At 36.0% G+C, this 23843-nt stretch overlaps 1 protein-coding gene across 1 annotated transcript; it reads right to left on the bottom strand.

Annotated features, from left to right (window-relative positions):
* Positions 1-14831: 14831 nt before the first annotated feature.
* LOC149247456 (uncharacterized) lies at positions 14832-15883 on the bottom strand. The gene is made up of 2 exons (XM_089458226.1): positions 15605-15883; positions 14832-15483 (listed from the first exon to the last, which is right to left on the bottom strand). Exons 1-2 carry the CDS (start codon positions 15866-15868, stop codon positions 15289-15291), a joined length of 459 nt encoding a protein of 152 aa, XP_089314352.1. The 5' UTR covers positions 15869-15883; the 3' UTR covers positions 14832-15288.
* Between the last annotated feature and the right edge of the window lie 7960 nt (positions 15884-23843).

Raw genomic sequence — 23843 nt, 5'->3', positions numbered from 1 at the left:
TCGTGGAATTCGTCATCGAGATGGATTCCCTGTAATGGTAAACATACATGTTTTGCTGGTAGACCGTGGTTAAGGCATCATTTTTTACATAAAATTAGCTGCATTACTAGCCCTTCTCTAGCAAATTCTAAATTTGTGAAAACTCATCTTTGTTTTTTTGAAAATCTGTGTTCTTTTTTGAAAATTCGTGGTCACTGTCTTGCCTCTGAATATAGAAGTTGACCCAAAGTCACCATAACCTATAATTCATTTCAGATACTATTTTTCAAATAATCTAGCTATGTATCATATGTGAAATCTAGGCTTCCAGTGAAGTTCTTTGTTTGTTGCTAAATGATACACGGAGGTGATTTCTGTTTTATTTTGTCATTGCGGTTTTACAATGATGAAATGACATCTAATTTCATTTTATCACTGACATTTTACAATGATGAAATGGCATCTAAATGTAACAATATTTCATATTGCATTGCAGAGCCTTCTTACAAAAAGAGAGAGATTTACCAGAGTTAATGATACTTCTGCAGAGTAAAGGTGATCTTTACATGCTAAGATCAGAAGCAGACACAGATATATTCCTTGATACATCTTAACATTTTGTGGGTTATTTTAGTGATATAATGATTTTATGTTGTAGATTTTCTCTGTATATGTGAAGGGATCATTGTTGAGGCAGTAAAAAATCTTTTGCATTCTCACCTTTCGTCCAACACTGAACACCTATCCGCAACCATTTTACTATTGCAAAGGATATCCGAACTTGCAGATGGTATGCAAGAAACCTTCTTCTGCTGCTTCTTGTTGGAAAATTTTAAAATGTCATGTGGTAGCTTTATAAAGGACATATATAAATGCTCGTGTAAATAGTTTGGACACTGCTTATACCAAATATTTTACTTGAGAAATGTTGACAGGAAGGAAGTCATTGGTTGAGCTTGAGATGGATCATAACAGGGAGAACAAAAATGGAAAATAAGACTTTAATTTGGGTACTATGTATCCTTGTGGTCTACTTCCCCTAATTTCCAGTCATAGAGAATGGAAACCATTATGATATGGTAATGTTATTTCATCTTCTCTCTTCAAGGGACTGATCTTGCTTTTCTTCAAGCAATCCAACTATCCCCAAAATATAGTCATGATTATGTTGGCATGTGCATGTACAGTAGCAATTAGTAGATTTTCATCTTTGTAGAACTATCTTGATTTTCTGTTCAATGTGTGTTTATTACTAGTTATGCTTTATATTATGAGATGTGGACTATTGATATCTATATAATCGGGTTCCTTGTCTGTTAAAGTAACTCTGGGGAATACTCCCAAAATATTAGAGGTTGCACACATTTTCATATATCTAGCACCAGGGGGAAGTGGATTATAGTGCAGAATATTTTATTTCTAGGGAAGCAAATTTAACATCTATAATTGTATGAGATATAACCACTTTATAGCTATAACCACTCAATACAACTTTTGCCTCGAAGATCAAGTAGAAATTTAAGAGCTCTGCCACTAAATACAACTTTTTCCTGGAAGATAAAGCAGAAATTTAAGAGCTCTGCCAAGAACCTTCTGTGTTAGGATGCCATGATTATCTAAAGGGAGTTGTTTGATATGTTATGTTATGGTAATCAAATGAAGAATATTTTGACCGTTTAAAACCCAGTCACGTGGATTATCTATGTCACGCCAACCCTAACTAGATGAAGTTTCAAGATTGAAATTTTTGCTCTCCCATAGAGTTGTCCTTAATGAATCTTTTTTTTTCATAAATTTTCCATTTGGGTTTTTTCCTCTATTCTTCCAAGTATCTCTTGTTTCCTGCGATATTTTCCCTTGTTAAGTGCTCATAAAATGCCCTGGTATTTTTTTTGCCTTTCAATCTGAGAATTTCTGTGGTCAGTAAAATTAATCTAAAGTAATGAGTACTTTCCTCCTTTTACGTCACCCGTTTGAGAGTGGTTCCAGCATTGAGGTTCCAACACTTCCACATGTTTGAAAGAAATCTCAATTACATTTCTTTGTTGGGAATTCCTCTATTCCTTTGTTTTTACTTGTTTCCTGACATATTTTATTTTGAAGAAAAAACATATAAATTGCTTTATATAACAATTCAATAAATGAATATCAATATATACTCCGATGGACACATTTGTCCCTACTTAATATTCCACTAGTGGAGCTGCTAAATAACCTACCTACCTATTATCCAGCCCACTTGGGAGCACCCACGGTGCCAGATTATAGGTTCCACAAAGGGAAACCTAAAGAGGCGGACCCCATCAAGCTTTGTTCGTAGTCTTTTTACTACGATGTCGTCTTTCCTGAGCTTATATTTCACCTCTCCCTCCCTTGTCCCATTCGTAGTTTGATGGGAGGTAGGTTATCACAAAGACAGAAATAGGGGTGGGAGCATAACTATCAAATGCAACAGGGAACAAACATTTATGCAATGTCTCCCTGCCCATTTGGAATCGTGTTCAACTTGTCTTTTAATAAAAGATAAAATAATCTTCCATGCACTTTAGATTTACTTGAAGTGCTTTTCCTTAGGTAGCTCTTCCTTGCTTTCTTTTCCTATGGCCTTCAGTTTAGAAAGCCCCAAAAAGGCTCGTTCCATGAGGTTCTAAAAACTACACCAACCATCAACAAACTAAATTTTATGACACCTTTGCTAATTGTCAAAATTTCATCATGCTTTCTCCCAGCTAAGCAATTTGTACACAATGACATCCATTACCCACTATCTTTCAATCTTTTCAACTAATTACCTCTTTCTTACCATTAAATATTCCCAAAAACTCAGTTCCATTCACACTTAAAACCAGCTTGCAAACACCTTGAACTTTTCTATAAATTGGCAAAAGCAATGCCCGACTTCTTACTTGCCTGGAAGACATAACTTCTTTCTGCACCTATATATTGACATACATCTCTCTACTTCATATAACATAGCCTCAATCTGAATACCATTTCTGATCAATGTAGTAACAAGCTACATGGAATCCATCAGCATAACAGAACTTACTCAACTGGCAGCGTTGTTTCTTTTAGCGCTTGTTCTCATGACTCTTCTGATTATGGACATCCTAAAAGTAGAAGCGCAAAGGAAAAGGAAACCAAGAAACAACTACCAACAATAACATCTCGAATAGGAACCCCAACTATCAATCATGGGGAGCATAGGAATCTACGACAAATCCCTGGCTATTAGACTATCCATCCAATTCTTCTGCCTCTACAGCATCCATGATAGGTAATAGAAATCCTCAGAAAATTTCTACATAGTCATCAACTTTTACCTTAACACAAGTAAATTTATCATGCATTGCACATGAGGGCCAGAACTGCCAAAAAATAATGTAGAATTAGCTAAAGAATATGTAGGTTGGAGATGCTATTACTGTTGGATTTGGTGTAGTTTATGCTGGTGCAAAATTTGTCATTACTGTAATGAATATTGCCTTGAAGCCTATTAAGAAAAATAATTCCTATCCAACTGTTAATCATATGATGTTGTCCACTACAACCTCTGATTAATATTATATCACAATCAACTTAACAATTGCAAGGTTGAACTGTTGCATTTGGTGTAGTTTATCCTGCTGCAAAATTTGTCATTACTGTAATGAATATTTCCTTCAAGGTTACCATTGCAACTTCTAATTGATCTTATGTCACAATCAACTTAAAAATGGTCAGGCTAGAAAAACCATGGATGGGATTGATTACTACAACAGAACCAAGAAGTTGAAGCCTATTGGACTAAACCGCTAAACCTGACTGAAAGTCACTACTGTATCTAACACTCTAAAATTGGCCATAGAATAAATTGTTAACTACAACAGAACCAAGAAGTTGGAGCGTATTGGACTCAACTGCTAAACCTGACAACCGATGTCCTTTATTGTTTTTCCAAGCAGTTAATTGGGTAGATGAAAGTTAGTGAAGGTAGTTGTAACTTTGAAAAAACATCTAATCTAGTCATTTATGATTGGCAGCCAATGAAACTTTTGCAATCTAACACCAAGATTTTATTTGTGATTTGCCTCTGATGTCAGATAGATCATTTAATTCATGATTTGCTTTTGGTGTCACATACATTATTCCTGCATCGATTGCTGACATTCCAAAATTTTGTCAATTTGCATATCGAGTTTTGCAAATCTGCAAATCTAATCTAAAAAAACAGTCATTTATCAAGAACCACCCCCAATCTGAAAACTCTACCAATTGTTAGATGTCTCTGGACCAACTTTTCAAGAAAGCTTCTACATCTCCCAACTTCTAAAATAGAAACACCCTCAATTTGACGACTCTACCAGTTGGTATATGTCTCTGGAGCTTTTCAACTTTTCAAGAAAGCTTCTTCAATTGTACTGTTCGACTTGCACTGTTCAACTATGGTATGTCTCCTGATCTGTCTCTAGAATTAAATTATGTTTTCTTTTGATATTTGCATCTATATTGATGTTCAAATTGAATTTTGTACGATTCAGGTCTGCTTTCCTCCTTTATCAATATGTCAACATCAAAAAGAGAATTAATATGTCAACACCAAAAAGAGAATTCTGCTTTGCAAATGAACAGTTCGATCTTCAGGTACATTTTCTTTCAAAATAATTGTCTCTATCTCAACTTAATGCAATGCATACATGTTCATTGTATATGTCTCACACTAAGAATCTGCCACTGACATATTTTAGTGTGATTGTACAACAGCTACATTACCTGGAATAAAAGCTCTCTCATCAACTCATAAGCACAACATGCCCTGAAACAAAGAACAAGTCAACTATCTTTAGATCTCATGGAGCATCATTTCTGTACGAAGAAGCAATATGTAGCACTTAATGCTACTCTAAATCTATTTTTGTGATATGTAACACTTAATGCTACTCTAAATCTACTTTTTCTTCTCCTACATGGACTAGTTATACTATTTTCTAGCGTCAAAGGTGGACAAAGTTCACTACCTCGTGATATTGTGAAAATTGTGAAATACATATCTAAACTATTGCATTTTCTTAAACAAAAGTTTCCATAAGTACAAATATAAATTATATTTTAAATACTATTACTTTCAAAGATTATTCGCTATAAAAATTTGAGGCCTTATTGCATAGTTGCCTGAAGGATCTTTTTTAACCAAAGTTCAAATTAGCATTAACCAAAGAATTATTGGTTTTAACCAAAGTTCATATGCACATTTCAATTTTGGATTAGCATTATTCCATTTTACGTTAGCATTAGTCCATAACATAAAGTGTTATTACATTTTTCATGAAAAGGAATTTAGATTTCTTTGAAATTATAGACTATGTTTGAATTTTGGATTGCTTTAAAAGCTCTGTCTTTAGCTTGATACGTTACAATTTGTCTTTACCTCTATACATTACAGTTTCAAAGCAGTGAACTGCTACAACATTTGAAGTCCAGTTTAATTTGACAGCCTTTGAGGTCCATGCTAAACACACACATGTTAACAACAAATATGAAAGATAAAACATGAGAATCAATTTTTATTAAACAAGAGATATACATTTATAGTACATATTGTGACCGTTGGGTTTCACATCCCAAGGTCTCTTGGGCTCCTTTTGTCTATTTGGCTTCCACACTAACCCATTGAGGATTAGGTGTCCAACATTCCCCCCCTTAATCCGAAGGGTTATGTATGAGTCCAAGAAGAGAGTTGTAATACAAAATGTGCAAAAATGCATGGTAGCACTAGGTTGAATGTGCTCTCTGAAATGTTGGTATAAAGGGCGGTGGTTTAAGGATGAACACCAACACTAGAATGCTTAGTGCAGTTCCCGGAACTCTTCCAAAACTGGCAAGAAGCTGAAGTCTTCTGCTAGAGGAAGTGCTCCTATTGTTTTGAAGTAGGAAACCTTCAACCATGAAAGGGAGGTCTCACCCTGCATAAAAGGGAGAACTTCAACCAGAAAAGGGAAGTCTCAACCTGTGATGGTTTAAGGATGGCCAACAACTTTGGAATGCTTAATGCAATTCCTGGAACTCTTCCAAAACTGGCAAGAAGCTGGAGTCTTCTGCTAGAGGAAGTGTTCTCAATTTTGTTCCTAGAATTCTTTCGAAACTGGAGAGAAGCTGAATTCTTCTGCTAGAGGAAGTGTCCCAGATTACCAACTAAAGGCATGTTCACGACCATCTTTGTCTCTGGATACAACTCTGGAACTGGTGTGGCAAGTTGTGGCTCAGGCTCGCTTGATGTGACTTTGAAGCTTGTAGATGACCATCATTTCCCCCTGTCAGATACAAGGTGAGATGATGGAGAAAACTCAACTGCAAGACTGTTCAATACTCTAGAACAAGTTCTGACATGTGATTGGAATATCTTCTTGGCTGTTGATGCCCATTGCCAAGAAGCGATCCATCCAAGATGAATCTTTGTTCTTGCAAGACGTTTGTTTCTGAAGCATCTGTGTGAAGAATGGGTGGTTTTATGACAGTGCTTACATGGATGAAGATCAAAACAATGATGTTTCAAATGGCCAACTCGGTCACAGTGTTGGCATTTCAAAATTTGTTGTTGTTGTTGTTGCTGTGGAAGAGGGGCAGAATCTGGAATAGCTAGATGTGAACTATCATGAAGGAATCCAGCACTCTGAAACTGAATGGGCTTTGATTAGTTTGGAATATGAAAGGACAAGTCCTTCTCATATCCAAGACCAGTTTTTTGCTTGTTGTGGACAAGCTATTCCCAAGGTCTGATGATGGACTTGGGAAGTGCAGACTGAGTTTTTGCATCTGCATGTACAACTGCTACTTTATTGGGTACTAAATCTGAATCAACTGTAATATTATTGACTTGCTTCTGATGGGTTGCAGTCTCAATGTTCTTAACATAAACATGTTTAGAATGATGACTCTTCTGTTTTAATTCTTCTTGCTGTAGCTGAGTTTCGATATGCAAAAATTCTATCATCTCTTGTGCATTTTGTAGACATACCTGAATGTCACAGAGAGTGTCTTTACTGATTTACATTGTGTTGTTAGTAGTTGACACGATTAGAGTTCTCAATAACTCCAATAATCGATGAATTTTTGTCATTATTTAAACAACTCAAGTCAAAAAATGATCACAAATGTGCTTGTAAAGGCAAATAGCTAACAATGCAATGTTCTTCAAAATTAAATGTGCCTAATGATAAGAGGGAAATCTACTCAATTGATAATCCTTTGCAAGAAATAAATATTTCCCTTGAAAAATGATTATCCTTTATGTACGGCTGTCAAATAAATTCCTCTATTGTATGCCAACAAACAATAAGTATATTGGAAGAGTTCAAGTTAACAATACAGTTCACATAATGTTCATTTGTCCATTGTCTCAAATAATCACCTTATTCTACCAGCTTCAATAGAGAACCCTTACATTTCTCTTCAAGCTATCCCATCCTCTTTCACTAATGTTGGAAACTTGACTCTTCCGACTGCTGATAACGAATCGACGGGATAGAGAAACACGTGCTGGAAGGTAAATATTAGATATCAAGAAATGTCAAAGTGATGTCACTTGTTAGGGTTTCTATATTGTCTCTATATGTTAGAGCTCGAAATGACGATCAACTCACCATTAAAACATATCAAAAAGGAAACAACACACGGCTATAAAAACTATATCAACCCAACATACAGACTTATGCAAAACACCTAATGCATAATGCCATCCAAAAATAATGCACAGTCCAGTGGTCAAAACTACTTCCTTGATGCAATTCGAATTGCTATTTTCCAACACTTTTTCTAAGGTGTGTAATTTGACACACAAGACAACGCCTCACTGGAGTGTTAAACCATGAAAGTCCAGGCTGAAGAAAGGTCGTGTCTCTCTACTACTTGATTTTGGTACCTTCGGTCGCAGGATGGCCTTGCAGGATGCGGGAACTCAGGCTCTTATCCCATATCTTACATCGATTATAGAAAAATCACTATTTCTTTAATTGATCCATGGATGTTGACCTGCGCCAGCATGACCAGCAACGACAACTTCGTCCTTGACTCTGGTGTGCCTTTCAAGTTCAAAAGACTAATAAAATCCAACGATGAGAGCACCACGAAAAACCTTGATAGATGCTCGATTTGTTTCATGTCCCAGCAATGAAAACCAGTTCAAATTCCAGCGTGACATAGAGAGAGTTAGAGAACAACGACTGAAAATAGTGAACAATGAATATCAACAGTCCTCAACACAGATTATATGCATCCGCGGTCCTCAGAAATGGCTAATCCACAGTCATGTCTATTTCTAATTTATCAATTGCACAAGCTTCCAATCCAGCTTCCCCAATGACCTTACTGCACATTATCAGCTCACCTCCTCATGGGGTAACTGATCCAACAACAAGTATAAATCAATCTCCGGTTAAGGGTTTTGATCCATCCTATAGTGGACAGTAGATCCCCTCAAGGGGTATTGGATTCTCAGGGTACTGTAATGAGTTGTCTTCGTCATCTTGTTTGCAAGGTTGTGCTAGTTGGACTCGAACACGACCTTAAACCTGTAACTCATGAGATGTCGCATACTATTCTATGCACTGCTTCATAGTGCCATACAATTTGTAGATAATGTACCTGACGATGAGGCCTTGTTTGCTTTGGTCCTGGAAATTCATAGAAGGCGGGATAAAATCGCTATCCATATACAAATGTTAGATCAGCACCTGCATTGTCCTACTTTTGCAACACTTCGAGTTTCACCTCAAGTATATCCAAGCATCCCAGGTTAGCCATCAATATTTCAATCTGTGGTCGCCAATGGCATGGATAGTTTCCAACTCCGCAAGCGGATCACTGCTAACAGAGATCCACGACCAAGAAATGAACATTCATGAAGTTCTCTGAATCCGAGGCATACGCAGGCAAGAAATTAAATTATTATTCTGATGCTAAAATATACGTGCAGATGGATGGATGCTAGAAATGGGTTTCGTAAAAAAGGTGATGATTAATCATAGTGGCCGTGAGTGGCATCATCCTCAAACCTCCATGAGTTCCACAGATCATAGAAAAGCGCAAGATCAAGGGAATCTCTGGTTCAAATTCAGCAGGTCAGAATATATGGAATATGGAAGATAATGGTTATGCACAGAAGCCATGCAGTGGGTAACACAGAGCATAGAATGGCGCAGACAATGAATAGCTCATTATTCAATGAACAACCAAGCACAGTCACAATGAACATCTCATTATTCAACGAACAGCCAACCATAGTCACAACGAATAGCTCATTATTCAATGAACAACCACCATTATCATTAACAAGGAATTTAATTATTCAAACTGACAGACAGACCTGGGGGCACTGTAATACCAGACTTCCGTTGTCAAATCTCACGTTGCACCGAAACGCTAGCAGCACTATAGGAACGTTGGCAATGGAACGCCGACAGCACTGTAGGAGCAGGTATGGGAATACCAAGCGTTACCCATATTACCACGCAGAGAGTAGAGCCAGATTATCACACAAAGAAGAATGAGAAGAATATGGCAGATAGAGGCTAAAAATGGCGCTAGAGAAATGACAAGTTGCAGCTAAAATTTAGCTAAGAAAATATTCATGAAATGCAAAATTGATGGCAGAAATGATCTGCACATAAAGGCCATAAAACAAATGGCTCAAAGTAATTATGCAGGGCAGGAATACGCTTGCAGCTCTGATACCATGTTAAACACACACATGGCAACAACAAATATGAAAGATAAAACATGAGAATCAATTTTTATTAACAAGAGATATACATTTATAGTACATATTGTGACCGTTTGGTTTCACATCCCAAGGTCTCTTGGACTACTTTTGTCTATTCGGCTTCCACACTAACCCATTGAGGATTAGGTGTCCAACATTCTCCCCCTTAATCTGAAGGATTATGTATGAGTCCAAGAATAGAGCTATAATACAAAATGTGCAAAAATGCATGGTAGCACTAGGCTGAATGTGCTCTCTGAAATGTTGGTATAAAGGGCGGTGGTTTAAGGATGACCACCAACATTGGAACGCTTAGTGCAGCTCCTGGAACTCTTCCAAAACTGGCAAGAAGTTGAAGTCTTATTTGATAGGTATGGTTGTGACATTTTTTGGGCTCAAAAAATTTCCTGGGCTTACACAATCTTGGGTTTTAACATTGTTTAGGATTTCTCTGCACCATTTTCACACCGGTTTTGCAGTAATCCTTCAAATGTATATGCATTTCACTTCTGTTAACTACTGATTTCATTGGTGATGCAATGTTTTGCATATATAGAGTCCTTGGTATCTGCTAAAAAATGTTAATGGCATATTATGAATTTTGATTTTATAGCTTTAATTGTGTAGCTATTTGTCATTGACGTGTTAGTTGTGCAAGCATACAAGCTTCCCGCCTTAATTTCGCTATGCTTGATAGTGTTATGCTCGTTCTTTCTTAGACGGCTTGCCCATAAAACAACTACTCTTACAGTTGGATTTTATTTTAAAATCAACATAAATTCTTACAACTGGATTTTAAAAGCAACATAAATTCATACCACTAAATTTTATTTTATAAGCAACAAAAATTTGATAGCTAGATCACCAGTTCACTGATTGTACCTCACAGGATAAATATAAACTACCACAAATCAAGAATACATTTCCTTTTTTGAATTAACTATTCTTGGTTATGTCCTTGCAACTGAAAAGAACTAACTTGGAACAGTGCACATGTTTTTTGAGTACTCTCCAAGCGAGCAGGAACATGGAAAATATGTATAGTCATAGAGAAGACAAGATATACCTATGAAGCCCTGTAAAAGCCATAAGCGAAGCATAACCTAAATTCGTATATGGCAATGTTCATGCTTCTAACACCTTGGCACGGACTACTGCTACGACAGTCGCTCTTTTGTTATTGATTAACTTCTTTCGTGAAAATGAAGAGTTCCTTTTAAATTTTCCCTAATTTAACATGGAGCATGAACAAACCAACCATGAATAAATAAATAGTATGAAACAAAATTAAAAATGAACGCTTTGAAGCAATATAGCAGGGTTTTCTTCCACCCTGATTCGAAACCTGTCAAGGTTTTAGAGGTATACAATTAACCAAAAAGTTGTGGTGGAAGTTTACAATTAACCAACAAGCTATTGTGGAGGGATGAGCTCTATGTACAACGTTTAACACACTATGTTGGGTATGGATCTGTAAATTTCCATATTGTCCACTGTATATTATTTATTTAGACACTATGTTGGGTATGGATCTATAAATATCTGTATTGTGTGCTATATATTATTTATTTAGGAGGCGATGATCGTAGTCTGTCCGGTTTCGTGGGAATTAAGCGACCATTTTTCTGGCCCATCTTCGATCTATGGGAAGTCTTTCAGGGTATTTTCATGGATTCATTTGAGCTTGTCGAGAATATTGACATTCCACTGGTTTGATTATTATATGATGATTTTACCATGAGTTGCCGAGAATATTGACATTCTGCTGGTTTGATTATTATATGATGATTTTATCGTGAGTTCCCAGCTACGGGAGCCTTGAGATTATTCACCAGTTTGGTGAGGTCTTATATGCATTTCATATTTGCTAGACACATGTATGATTGCGACTTGCTGCTGAAAAAAATTAGACAAACCCCTCCTGCAAATTACTCAAACAAACAACCAAAATCAGCAAAAGATTGCAACAGTCCCGTTTGAAATGCAGGGTTGCCATGGGGTATCAATGGAGGCGAGAAAGCCCACGAAAAATTTCCGTTGTCCGTCATGTCATCTGAGGAAGCCAAGGAGGCCATCCAATCTGTTGAAAAATTAGAAAAAGAAGAAGACAAAGATAAATCACATTTCAATATGAACCCCTCTTTCGCCATGGCTACCCATAAAGAAAATAGGGTTTCCAGAAGAAGAAGATGACGAAGATAAATCACATTTCGATATGAACCCCTCTTGAATTTCTATCATGGAATTTATGTTTCTTTCCTTTTGCATGACTGAAATCCCTCTCCTGCGAATGATTATGCTGGCGTTTTTGTAGCAGGTAGCCTATAAGGTTTTGTAGCAAGCAGCAGATAAGGACGTCTCGGCGTATGTTCATAGAATTCACACCACATGGAACTATTTGGAGAGTGCTTTACTTGGGGCGGGCCATACACACTGTTAAAGAATAAGATAAGCTTCTCCTAGGCTGTTTTCTGCTCGTAGCTAGGGGTTTTAGCGTTCCCAGCTGGTGGTCTTTGGCTCTTGTCCAACACAGATGTCATCACACGACGAAAAGGTAGACGAAGGTTGGTCTGGTCTAATTTTTTACGCTTATTGGCGTAATTAAAGTTCTTGTGATGTGCTCACAAGGTCCAATGATCGCATAAAACATTTGGATATATCATTTGGCCATTTAGGTTTTATTCATTGAAAATTGTTGTGTAACGCAGCACGTCATTGCGCCTTTATAAACTCTTCAGCTATGGCATGTGGGCTTATGGTGTTTCCTCTTCTAACATCGTTTTCCTGATGACTATTGTTTTATTTCTCTTGCCATTAATCGCAATTCCTTTGTGCATCTTCATTGTTTTCTTTTCTTCTCTAGTTGTTCAATAAAGATATCTCAAGGTTCGTAAACAAATGGTGCTTAAATTCATCGCATCGAGGAAGCATCAATTGATTGAATACTAAAGGAGAATACTCAGATTTTTCAATGAATGAAATGATTTTCCTGGTGGCTTTAAGGCAACACTTTTAGCTATTATTATTATCTTTGTTTATTGAATTATTATGACGTTATTGTGTCATCCTTTATGCTTAAATTTAATCCATGACTTTTCAAAGTTTCCATAATTATTTTAAGTTTTTAATTCGGCAATTTTCATAATCACATTAAAAGTGATTCATCTCAGATACATACCGCCTAAAATATAATTATATATTATTTTGAACATTTAAGAATTTTTTATATAAAAAGATTAGAAAAATATAATATATGTTAAATGTTTAATTAAATTTTACAAATCTATAATTAAAATAAATGTTTAATTAAGTTTTATAATTAAAATAAATATTTGAAAATATTTTATAAAATTGATATAAAATTACAAGATTTTTCACCTATTATTAGAATTAGTTTTTTTGGACAAACTAAATTTTTGATTCTCATTTAAAAAAAAAAAAAAAAAAAAATACATAATTTTAAAGCCATTATTATCATTATTTGTCTTTGTTCTATTTTTGGGGAAACCAAATAATTGACAGAACAATAATTTTTTTGTCCATGCATTGTCCAAAGTCAAAATTAAATTGAAAAAATTCCTAAACCTAGACCAATTAATAGTGAGATTCTCAACTATCTAGAGAGTTTGCATGTTGAGACAAGCTTATACAAACCCAACAATATATATAAAAATAAATAAATAAATAAATAAAATAAAATAAAAAAATAAAAAATAAAATGAACTTTAACATATGAGCAACTAAGAGGAAATTGAAGCCTCCACATCTATGGGCCCAACCTCCTCATTGTTGTTGTTTCCACCAGTTGGAGCTAACTTTGTGTTCCTTCTATTATTCTTCCTATATCAAGAACATGTCCTCTCATGAGAAGTGCACTTATATAATTCTAGCAACATACATCAATTGCTGAGAACCATCTCCAAAGTCATTGGAAATGTAACTTGGACTCATGAAATCCTTGCTACCAGACGGGTGCTCTAACCAATTCACTGAAGAAAGCAACATGCATCAAAGTATAACCAATTCACTAAAGAGAGCAACATCCATCAAAGTATGTGTTGGGAATTTTCTAAATATTAACAACATAGTTAGATTATTTATATATAAACAATTTGAAAGGAAAAAAAAACACACACACAGATATATATATATATATATATATATATATATATATATATATATATATATATATATATATATATATATATATATATATATATATATATATAAGCAATAACATCTATCTACATGTAAGAGCGAAAATGGTGCACAACCTAATTGATGAGAGTGATGGTTGCTCTTATTTATAAGCGAACTAGGGGCTCTTATTTATAAGAGAATTAGGGAGGAAAATTTACAAGAAAATAATCAAGATAAGGATAACTATGAAAGAGGGAAGTTTTAAAATGAAATATAAAATAAATGCACCATAAAATATGCAAAAAAACAACTAGACTTAATTCAATTCTATTACAGATTTCATAATTGTTCTAAATTCTAATGAATAAGGATGAGGGTAACATTTTAACCAAAGTTTGTTCTAAATTTTGATGAATAAAGATGGGGTAACCTTTTAACCAATGTACCATTTGTTAGATTGAAATCTGCAATCAAGATAGATAAAGTCAAAACAAAGACGTAATAAATAAACACAGACATAAATTCAACGCTTAAATAGAAATGCATGTACTTAAATTAAAAGCTAATAAGAAAATGCACAATTGGAATTTGAAACGATAGACACCCACAATTCGAATTTGAAATGAAAACATGAATTTTAAAGGGGGCTTATTTTGGTGAGTGGAATACAATTTATTCAATCATTGCCATGGCACTTAAATTAAAACACAATAAGAAAATGCACAATTCTAAATTGAAATGAATAGACACCCACATAAAATGCAATAAGAAAATGCACAATTCTAATCTGAAATGAATAGGCACCCACATTTCAAACTTGAAGTGAATAGACATGAATTTTGGGCAGAGTCAATCTTCAGGGAGTTGCTCTCCCTTTATACTGTGCAATTGTGTTCTCTTTTATAATTGCTGTTGATAATGAATGTGTATGGCTGTTCATTGGTATAAAGGATAAACATAATTATACTTGGTTGCGAAACACAAACTAAGTAGGGAAAAGTGAATTAGGCGTAGTCCACCAACATAAGTATTGGTGAAAAGAAAGTGTTCGGTGGTGTCGCAACTCACCAAGAGCGGTTGAAAGACTACCGCCAAGTTAGAGGCGTGACACTTAGACTTGAGACTAAAAATATTCGTGATGAACATTGCTGAAAGTTTGGTCACATAAAATGTTTCTAATTCATAACTGGTAACCGATAAATCAGACAGACGCTCAGGTAAGCTGGTACCCAAACCCCATTTATTATAAAACCGCAAATTCCGACCTCGGATTACAGTCGTAACTTTGATCCCCTCTTGAAACACAACACATTACTAATCAACACGCACATACCAATATTCTCATCCATGCATGCTCCTAAGCAACGCCCTGAACGAGTAAACACAGATTCACATATTATATGGGTAGAGGGTCTTCTTTACATTATCTGCTCTTACTCCACGTCATTCTTATTTTGGTGTCCCGGAAGCTTCTCTTTGATTTTATCAACCATACCTGGCTTCTTTTCCTTTTCACCCCCATGCTGACCGGAATACTGCTTTCCGTCACCGGGGAGCTTTTCCTTCGACCCTTTCTTCTTCCTTCCGCCGCCTTTCTTCTTTCCGCCTTCCTCCTCTTCATCGCTCGACTGCAATTATACATATATATATATATAAACTCATTTTTCACCTCACACAAAAAAGGATGAGGTATAAAGAAACGAAGCGATGAGTGAGGAATAAAAGGATTAGGAAGAAAGAGAGACTTACAGAGCTGGAGCTGGAACTGTTCGTGCGGTGAAGCTTTCCCGTGTGTTTCTGTTGCTCAGATTCCTCAGGGGTAAACTCCCCCTCGTAACCGTTACCTTGGCCGTGTTCGGCTCCATACGGAGGAGGAGCTGGATAATAAGAGGCAGCCTCAGTCTGAGCAGGAGTCTGCACAATGTGATCACATTGCTTTCCGTCAGCTTCTTTCTTTTTGCCGAATAGACCGAACATACCGCGGTCCTGGTGCTCTGGCGCTTCTTCCGCCATCTAGTAAATAACTTCGTAAAAATTTACTAAGACGAGTAAATATGTTGGTAAAAATTGCAGACGATATAACAAACAACAAATGGAGAGAACGCAGTAGATGGAAATAAGGGAGGAGTGTGGTATTTATAGTTTTGGTGTGGCGGTGTCTTCGCCTCTTTCATATAGCTCCTACGCGTCGCACACGCGCCATGCCCACAATGGTTAGATGGAACCGACATCGGGTTACCACAATGTCGGTGCCAAAATATCATAAGGAGGGTAGGGCTCGCGCAAGGGATCGTTACGGTATCATCGTCTCAGTTTTGCTTTTTGCCAACGGACCTTACCCTGACCGTGACGGGCGAGGGCCAATTGTTCCGATATCGCAAACATCAATGAGACGTTTATCTTGAATTTCTGTGGGGCACCGGACAAGATTTTCTTTTCACCTCATCTCATCTTATCTTTTCATCTCATTTCATCTTATCATCGTAATAAATAATTAAACCACATCGATAACGCACATACTTTCAAAGACTTTGAATGCACGCCATCTAATGGCAATAACGGTAATGATATGTCACGAATAACGAAAACAAGAACTACCGCAACGGTTATGATTGTCGTTAAATAGGGAAACAATAACTACCACAACGACCTTGTGGGTATTTACGGTTAAATTTAAATTTTAAGTATTTAAATCCCATGGTATATAGGAGTTAAGATGTGAGGTATCGAATCTCTATTGTAATTTCCTTTTTTCTTTTAAAATTAATTTATATTTTTAATTTTTTTTTGATAAAACAATGTTATGAATATCATCCTATTTGATATTATTGATTATATTTTATAACTTCCTTTTTTCTTTTAAAATTAATTTATATTTTTTATTTTTTAGATAAAACAATGTTATGAATATCATCCTATTTGATATTATTGACTATATTTTATAACTATAAAGTTATTATTTATGGCTAAATTCTTCATATATATAAAAGTATATTAAAAATTGTAAGAATAGTTAACTTATAAAATTGTTTTAATATTAATTATATAATGATATATTGATAATCTAATATTATTATAAATAATAATAATTTAATTTTTTTGTATAGTTTGATATGTGCAAGTAAAAGACAGAGGGAGGGGAGGGCATCGCTTCATTTGGGGTTTGCATGGGAGGTAATGGCAACTGTCCATAGTAGAAGTTGATGCATTATTGGTGAAATCCCAATTATTTTGTTATTTAAATGGATTCAAAACCTTGAGAAAACCCTAGGAAACCCAAATTATACAGCCTCAAGAATTTAAATCTATAATTCCAACAATTTCCAACTAGATTTCTCACTTTACAATTAATGGTGGAATCACACTTTTTTTATTTAAGTTGCACTTTTGTATTTACAAATGAATTCTTGGCTCTTAAAAAACCCAAAATACTTAGATTATACAATCTCGATAACATAAATTTGCAATTCCAACAATTTTTGACCATATTTTTAGCAATCCATGAGCATTATTCCTGAAAGAAATTTATTCCCAAAACCCAATGAGGTGTGAATCTTGATGATGTTACATATGCAACTCTTGACTAAGACATTTTGTTGGCAACATCACATCTATGAGTTGTTGCAATAGTTACCCAATGAATTTTCACAACGTTGAAGTTTTGTTCCCAAAAATCCAATGAGGTGTGAAATTTAATGATGTTGCATCTATAACTATTGATTAAGACATTTTTCCATCAACGACACATCAATGAGTTATTGCAATAATGGCATCAGAATATAGAATTGTTTGCATTGTTCCAACAATCATCATTAGAATCCAGCTATAAAATTGCTGGTGAAATCACATGTTTTTTGTCACCTAAATTCCATTTTTTAATATATATAAATAGATTCTAAACCTTTATAAAACTCTAGGACACTTAAATTATACAGTTTCAAGAAATGAAATTTATAATTCCAACAATTTATAGGTACATTGGCTTTACATTTGATGGTGAAATCACAATATTTTGCTATTTACATTGCACATTTGAATTTAAAATGAATTCTTGGTTCTTAAAAAACCCTAGAACACTCATTATACCATCTCAATAACTTAAATTTGAAATTTGAACAAATTTTCACCAAATTTTTAGCATACCAAAAGCACTAGCCATGAAAGCAATTTATTCCCAAAATCCAATGAAGTGTCAATCTTGATGATGTTGCATCTACAACTATTGACTAGGACATTTTTCCAATTATTGACTAGGACGATCATTATAACTGATGAGTAAGAAAATGTATGTCTAGTATCCTGCAAAATAGTCCACACAGATGAGACAATAGTGATAACCATTACAGTACATTCCGAGGAAGATAAGCATTAAAACAACCGAAATAGTTCAGGTATCTTAGTACATGTGAAAGCAAACATGAAATACAAATGCTTACATAATAGTCTTACAAACATCCATAAGTCATGCATGGAAATTTGTTGGCCTAAGAAGGCTTTTATAATTAAGAAGAATTTCCAAGACACATATTTACATTGTACGTCACTAGTCCCAATAGCGGGACATTGGAACCACTCCTTGCTCCTCAAAGAACTGACCAAACTCTCTGTGCTTTACGGGAGGAGCCAATGTGAAATTCCTTTGCTCATACAATGAGGGGGTATACAACACCAAGGGGTGATGCTTGACCCTTATGACTCTTTGAATTCCCTCACAACTGTTCAACTTCCTATGACTATCCTATAACAAGAAGTGACAAGTGTGACACTTGAGATAGACCTTAGGACGACCGTGACGACACTTGTGTGACACTGCTTAAAACTTTGTGTATTAGTGCGATAGGTGTTTTCATAGCTAGGTCAACTCGAATACACAAAGAAAAACCTTCGAAATCACCAGAAAAGGTCTGCAAGCATGAAAAAATAGTCAAAACATGCCAAAAGACGACAGTTGATCAAACAAGAAAAAGGGGTGAAAAGACTCTAAGAAAGCAAGATTTTGAAACAATAAAGGGAAAGACCAAGGAAGGATCTCAAATTTGAGTGCAAGCCAAAATTTTGGAGGGTGTTGCAGCCGCTACAACACTTGGCGACACACTGGTTGAATTCCAGCTTCTTCGTCTTGGTTTGTTTTTTAGTACTAGGACTTGGTCCTTCACGAAGTGTTGATTCATCGTGGAGATTACTTTGGCTTCCCTACTTACCCCATGGGAAGACATAGTCCCCTTTGTACCTTCTCAGTTGAACACAACATAAGATTCAACCAAATCATAGTGTTTCAAATTGGGAAGGGTAGTTTACATTATGAGCTTAAGATTTTCAGAGTATATCTTTTCATCTCTAGTGTTGATCTATTGCCAGCAAGCCTGGACAATCCCTCGGTGGAGTCACGCAAGAACACAAGCATTGCTCCACTGCCAACGAGCCTAGACAATACGCCGGTGAAGTTGCTTGCTTCACCTTTCTGTGCAGGAAGCTTTTCTCTTCTTTCACCTTTATTTATTTATTTAAAGAGAATTGTGCATCGAAACTTATTTATTTTGGGGCGGAAGAGGGATCCCAACTTATTGAGAGGAGGAGAGGTTTTCCCTTTAGAGAAGCATATAATTACCTCTGATTTAGGTTTTCTCATTTAGATTTTCCCCCTCTCCATTTCTACTAGTTGGATAATCTTGAAAACACCAAAGCTGAAAACTAATTATAGGTACGAGGTTCCCAGACTGGACATGGGTTCATGGTTGTACCAAAACTCTCCTTATGGACAAATCGTATTTTCCTTCAGAGCTTCATCGGCTAAAAGATACAACCGATACAAGGAAGACAGACACAGGAATGGTTGAACACTATAGTCTCATAAGACTCTTTGAACTTGAGCCACACAAACACTTGGAAGCCAGAACGTAGTAAGGCAAAACACTTATTTACATAAGAAAAAAACCATAAAGACGAAGTAAACATAATAAAAACAATGAAAAACTATGTACATAGTGTAGCGCGCAGCCCCAGATCTTCATTCAAAATATTGTTTTAAGTCTTGGCCATTGACAGGGAGAGAATCAATCCTCCCATCAAGTGATTGAAGATGATACGTGTGTTGGCCAAGATTTTTGTGGACTATGTAAGGACCAATCTAGAGGGATTAAAACTTAGTGTGCTTGCCTTTGTCCTCATGGGATTTGTCTCACTTCGAGACTAAGTCACCCACACTAAATCTACTCTTCCCTGCAGACTTCTATCAAACCATCTCTTGATATGACTCTATTGGAGTGAAAAAAATTATTTTTCTTTCAACTTTTGTCTCTGTAGCTTGTGCAAAAGTGTCCATCCTACACTGAACTAAAAGACATGGCTTGCCTTTGGATTCTTAGGACAATTAGAGAGTTTGCAAGTTGATGTTCGGCGGGAGGATGACTTCCTTTCTATACACTAGGAAGTAAGGGGAGGTATTTAGAGAAGGTTTTGGGTGTGACTCAGTCAACCCATAAGGCATTCACCAAAGCAGAGTTCCAGTTTCACTGCTTAGATAATATGGTATTTTGTTGATACATATGAGGTTCTTATTTGTGGATTTAGAAAGACCATTCCCCCATGGATAATATTTAGCAAAATGTTTCAAGACAATACTATTTTCCAATGCAAAATCATAGCTTTAACGAGGAAAATTACGTTTGTAAAAAATAAATGACATAGGAATGTCGAACCTAGAGATATTATTTTGTTGTAGAAATTTGATGACTTCCTAATCATTCACTTGTTTTATCGGAACTGCCTCTGTCCACTGCTTGAAATAATATGTAGTGGTCAAAATATAGTGGTGTTGCTTCGATGTGATATCCAAGCCCCATTGTTAAAATGGTTCTTCTATTGCAACAAGTTGTAGTAGGACCGCTGACTTTTGATTTCTATCGAAACACCTTTGATTGACCGAACACTTGTGGCCATAAACATGATCATGCTTGAATAATGTAGGCTAGTAGAAACTGGTCCACATGACCTTGTGCACTGTATTGTTTCTGTGAAGTGTCCCCCAGCTGGTCCATCATGGAGATCATGTAAAACCTTTTCTGAATCTTGTTCCTCCAGACACTTGAGCAATATCCCATTGTGGTTATTTTTGAACAGCACCTCATGCACCAACTTATATGATAGTGCTTTGATTCGAAGTGCCCTCTTATGTCGCATAGAGAAATGAGAGGGCACAATGCCATGCTCAAGGTATTGGCACACATCTGTGTACCAAGATTTTTCATCTAAAGCGGGGGAGGCTCGCACAATGTTTTACATTTTGATCTCTTATTCCCAACCTTCGAGGTCTTCTTCTTCCTCTTGTGTGTTGACTAATTCAACTGCTAACTTGAAAATGCCATGACCTGTAATGGTGTGAAATGGTTTGATTTCAAGATCGTATTCCTGGAATCCGGTCATCCAGTTCTCCCTTCAGTAACTCAACTCTTACTGAACTAGCAGTGATCTAACTGCTCAATGTGGAACAATGATAATACAATGGTTTTTCAACAGATATGGTCTGAAGTGTTTTATCACCTTGTATACTGCATAAGCTTACTTGTCCACGATGGGTTAGTTGAGCTTTTGTCCTTGTAGGCTCGCGCTAGTGAAGGAGATAGGTCGTTCGTTGTTCAACTCATGTTTCTGAGTGAGCACAACAACAAGAGAAGTGTCGAAAGCAAAAGTGTAGAGCAAGAAATATTTCCTAAAGTTTATGTCGTACAACACTGGTGCTTCTGCAATTGTTTACTTAATATGGGAAAACACATCCTTTTCCATTTTATCCCATTTATAGACTCCATCCTTCTTGATCATCTCCTGTATGGGTTTGACGATTAAAGCATAGTCAGAGATGAACTTTCTAAGGAAGTTGATCTCCCCAAGAAAGACAACATAAATTACTTGTTCACTGGGGTGGGGAATCTGTGTGATGGTCTGAACCCGGTCCAAATCTGCCTTGATCCCACTTTAGCAATAATATGTCCAAGAAGGTTACCGTGAGACACTGTGAAGATACACTTCTTAGGATTCAAGGATATCCCATATTTTCAGCATTGCTCAAAAATTTCTTAAGGTGGCGTAGGTGGTTCGACTATTGTTTGGAAAAAACTGTCACATCATCGAGGTAGACCACTACGCTCTGTCCAATAATCCCACCGAAGTTGATTTCCATTGCACATTGAAACATTATACCAGCATTGACTAGCCCAAATGACATTCGGTGAAATGCGAACGTGCCCCACTTAGTACACAATGTAGTCCTTAGCCTACCAGGCTCTACTACCATAACCTAGTTGTAGCTTGAGAAACCATTAAACAGAGAAAAAAAAATTCCCAAGATACAGTTTGCAATATCTACTCGATGGACGACACTGGGTAATTATACTTGTCCGATGCGCGGTTAATATTGCGGAAATCTACGCACATGTGGATCGCCCCCGACTTCTTCCTTACAGGGACTAAGTTAGTTACCCATGTCAAATGTCACACCTTGTAAATGATCTGAGCATCTAACAATTTTCTTAATTCCTTATGTATGAGGGGCTCAAGCATTGGGTGAACTTTCCTTAACTTCTACTGAAAAGGCTTGGCCCCTTCTTCGACTAGTATCACATGCTGGATTATTCGCGTGTCATATGTCTTGAAATCATCGTACGTCCACGCGAACACATCACAGTACTGCTTGAATAGGCAGATAAAATCTTGTCGCTCTTGTGGTGTACAACAAATACCGAGATTCAGATACTTCAGATCATTTTCTGTTCCCAGATTGATCTGTTAATAAGACAATGTAAAATTATGGTTCTTAGCATTCACAGGTCCTAGGAAATGATTGTGCATGTCATACAAATTTTCCAGTGATACCACACCCTTGTGGATGAGGTTTCTGTTGCTTGTACTTGATGTTTCCTGAAGAGTTTTCTTATGCTCTTCCTCAGCAATCACTGCCTCTTTGAATACATCAACATTGGCCATAAAGTACAATATTTTTTGGTCATCATAAAAAATGCGTAAATTAGTTATGTTGTCTGGGATGGATGGTTTATACAAGATTTCAATATTAAAGCCGTCCCTTAACAATAACATCTTAGCAGCTGCATTTTTCAAGGCATTCGTGAATACGTTACACATTCTTGGTACTGAGATGGTATTGAAACCTTGAAAATGAAAAATAAGTCATCATACATCTTGTTGATAACTCTTAAGATGAGGTGACACACAATGTATAGTGTTACATACTTGACACGCCACGATTTCCATTAGAGAACTCTTGAGGTCTAAAATGGGCCTCCCATGAAAAATGTACAAGGACAAAAAAATTATAAGAACCAATAGGATTCAAGATGATGATGTCAACCATGGGGGATGATTCACCATTTTCGAGGTAAAAAGGTAAAAATATTAAAAAATAACAAAATAATAAAACTACTTTTTCAATTTGTATTTTCAACTTATCTCCCTAAGTTTTTACTCATGAGCAAGAGTACTCATTAGATGAAAATTTTAATTCCTCATCCAAGGAGTACCCATGTTGCATACTTTTGATGGACCCTGCTACAACAAAAATGAGAAATACATAAAATAAAAAAATTAAAACATGAATTAAATAAGATTTTTAATGTATTTCTCATTTTTCGTGTAGAGGGGTCATCAAAAGTATGCAATATGGGCACTCCTTAGATAAGTAATTAAATTTGTATCCAATGAGTTTTCCCACTCGAAATTTGAGTAAACCTGTAGGGAGATAAGTTGAAAATAAAAGTTGGAAAAGTAGTTTTTTCTTTTTTCCCTCTAAAATTTGATGATGTAATCTAATCTTATTTTATTATTTCCACTATTATTTTATAATTTCATTAAGATTCCATTTTAGGCCTCAAAATTCCCCTAATGAGAGTCACCTACCACTTTCAGGAAAACAACATTGAGGTCAATGGCTTTTTTCAAGCCCAAAACGAGTGCTTCATACTTTGCGGTGTTGTTCGTG

Source organism: Pinus tabuliformis, chromosome 7 (genome assembly GCF_031772625.1).
Source record: "Pinus tabuliformis cultivar Carrire ecotype Pingquan chromosome 7, CPIR1, whole genome shotgun sequence".
Lineage (NCBI taxonomy): Eukaryota > Viridiplantae > Streptophyta > Pinopsida > Pinales > Pinaceae > Pinus > Pinus tabuliformis.
Note: the sequence above shows the minus strand (reverse complement) of the source record. Positions and strands in the feature narration are given on the sequence as shown.